Source organism: Ailuropoda melanoleuca, chromosome 2 (genome assembly GCF_002007445.2).
Source record: "Ailuropoda melanoleuca isolate Jingjing chromosome 2, ASM200744v2, whole genome shotgun sequence".
In the NCBI taxonomy this organism is placed as follows: Eukaryota; Metazoa; Chordata; class Mammalia; order Carnivora; family Ursidae; genus Ailuropoda; species Ailuropoda melanoleuca.
In genome coordinates, this window is record NC_048219.1 from 142307618 (window position 1) to 142308729 (window position 1112).

General features: G+C 34.7%; 1 protein-coding gene across 1 annotated transcript in view; it reads right to left on the reverse strand.

The window, feature by feature from the left end:
* Window positions 1-401: 401 nt before the first annotated feature.
* OLA1 (Obg like ATPase 1) overlaps window positions 402-1112 on the reverse strand; it is a 178654-nt gene continuing 177943 nt past the window's right edge. Inside the window, exon 11 of the mRNA XM_034654754.1 lies at window positions 402-907. Within this exon, the coding sequence (XP_034510645.1) occupies window positions 806-907 (102 nt within the window). The 3' untranslated portion in view covers window positions 402-805. The remainder of the gene's footprint in view (window positions 908-1112) is intronic.

Genomic DNA, 1112 nt, shown 5'->3' on the forward strand with positions numbered 1-1112 from the left:
CCATAATTTCAAAGGAAATATTAAAAATGAATACACTTCTCAGTATAGTGAGAACCACCACCAAAAATCCCTTAATTTTTGAAGCAGAATTTTTTTTTCCAGCGTTGTTTTCCTTTCGGTCACAGTCTATCTATGTTATATTCTTTGTAACATCATTGCTATCATCTTTCAAAAAATGTCCATCTACAAATTAATTAACTTTCTTGAGACAAATCCCTGGTATACTATTCTTCTGATTCCCATGAAAGACTCACTTTTAAGATACAATTGCAGCTGCCCCACACTGCCAGTTACTGTGTCATACACACGCCTTAAAATTCTGTAATCAGCAACCACCAGGTGCCGTATCGCATTCAGCACACCACAGTCAGTCAATACAGACATCCCCAAACACACCAAGGCTGGTTTTGTCAAATGTTTTATTGAGTGTAGACATCTGGAGTACTGTAAAACATGCATTATCTGTAGATTCAAAAAGGAGCAAGCCACATTGTCCTCACTGTCAAATGTGTCAGGCTTGGCATACATGATGGAGATTAATGAAGTATCATGAGAGTAATATGGTTCCTGAAAAGCTTCTACAATTTGGAGTAGGGTCTTAATCACGTGAAAAGCAAAGCTGTTCCCATTCAGTGAACTTGCATTTCATTGGAGGTACACAGTATTTTAATTTTAAAACAAAAATAATTCTGTTTTTAGAAGATTCCCATCCCCCAACTTTATTTTTCCCTCAGTTTTCAGAAATGTTAATTTAAAAAAATCATATCCATTTTTGGAAGTTGTACATTTATCTGAACAATAACATTTATTTCTTCTTCGGTTGCTGAGGTGTATTAAATTTGAAGAAGATAATATCTCCATCTTCAACAATATAATTTCTGCCTTGTTGTCTGTATTTTCCAGCAGCCTGTAAAGAAGAGATAGAGAGGAAATGGGTTATTTTACAGTGAAACGCATGAGGCAAATGATAGCATCAGATGCAAAAAGCATTCTATTTCTTGGGTCATATTAAACAAACAAACAAAAAAGAAATATAGGAATATATGTAAGTTCAAAACTAGACTTGGAGAGAAGCACAATATTCCTGATTTGGGCAGAACTAGATTTTCCAT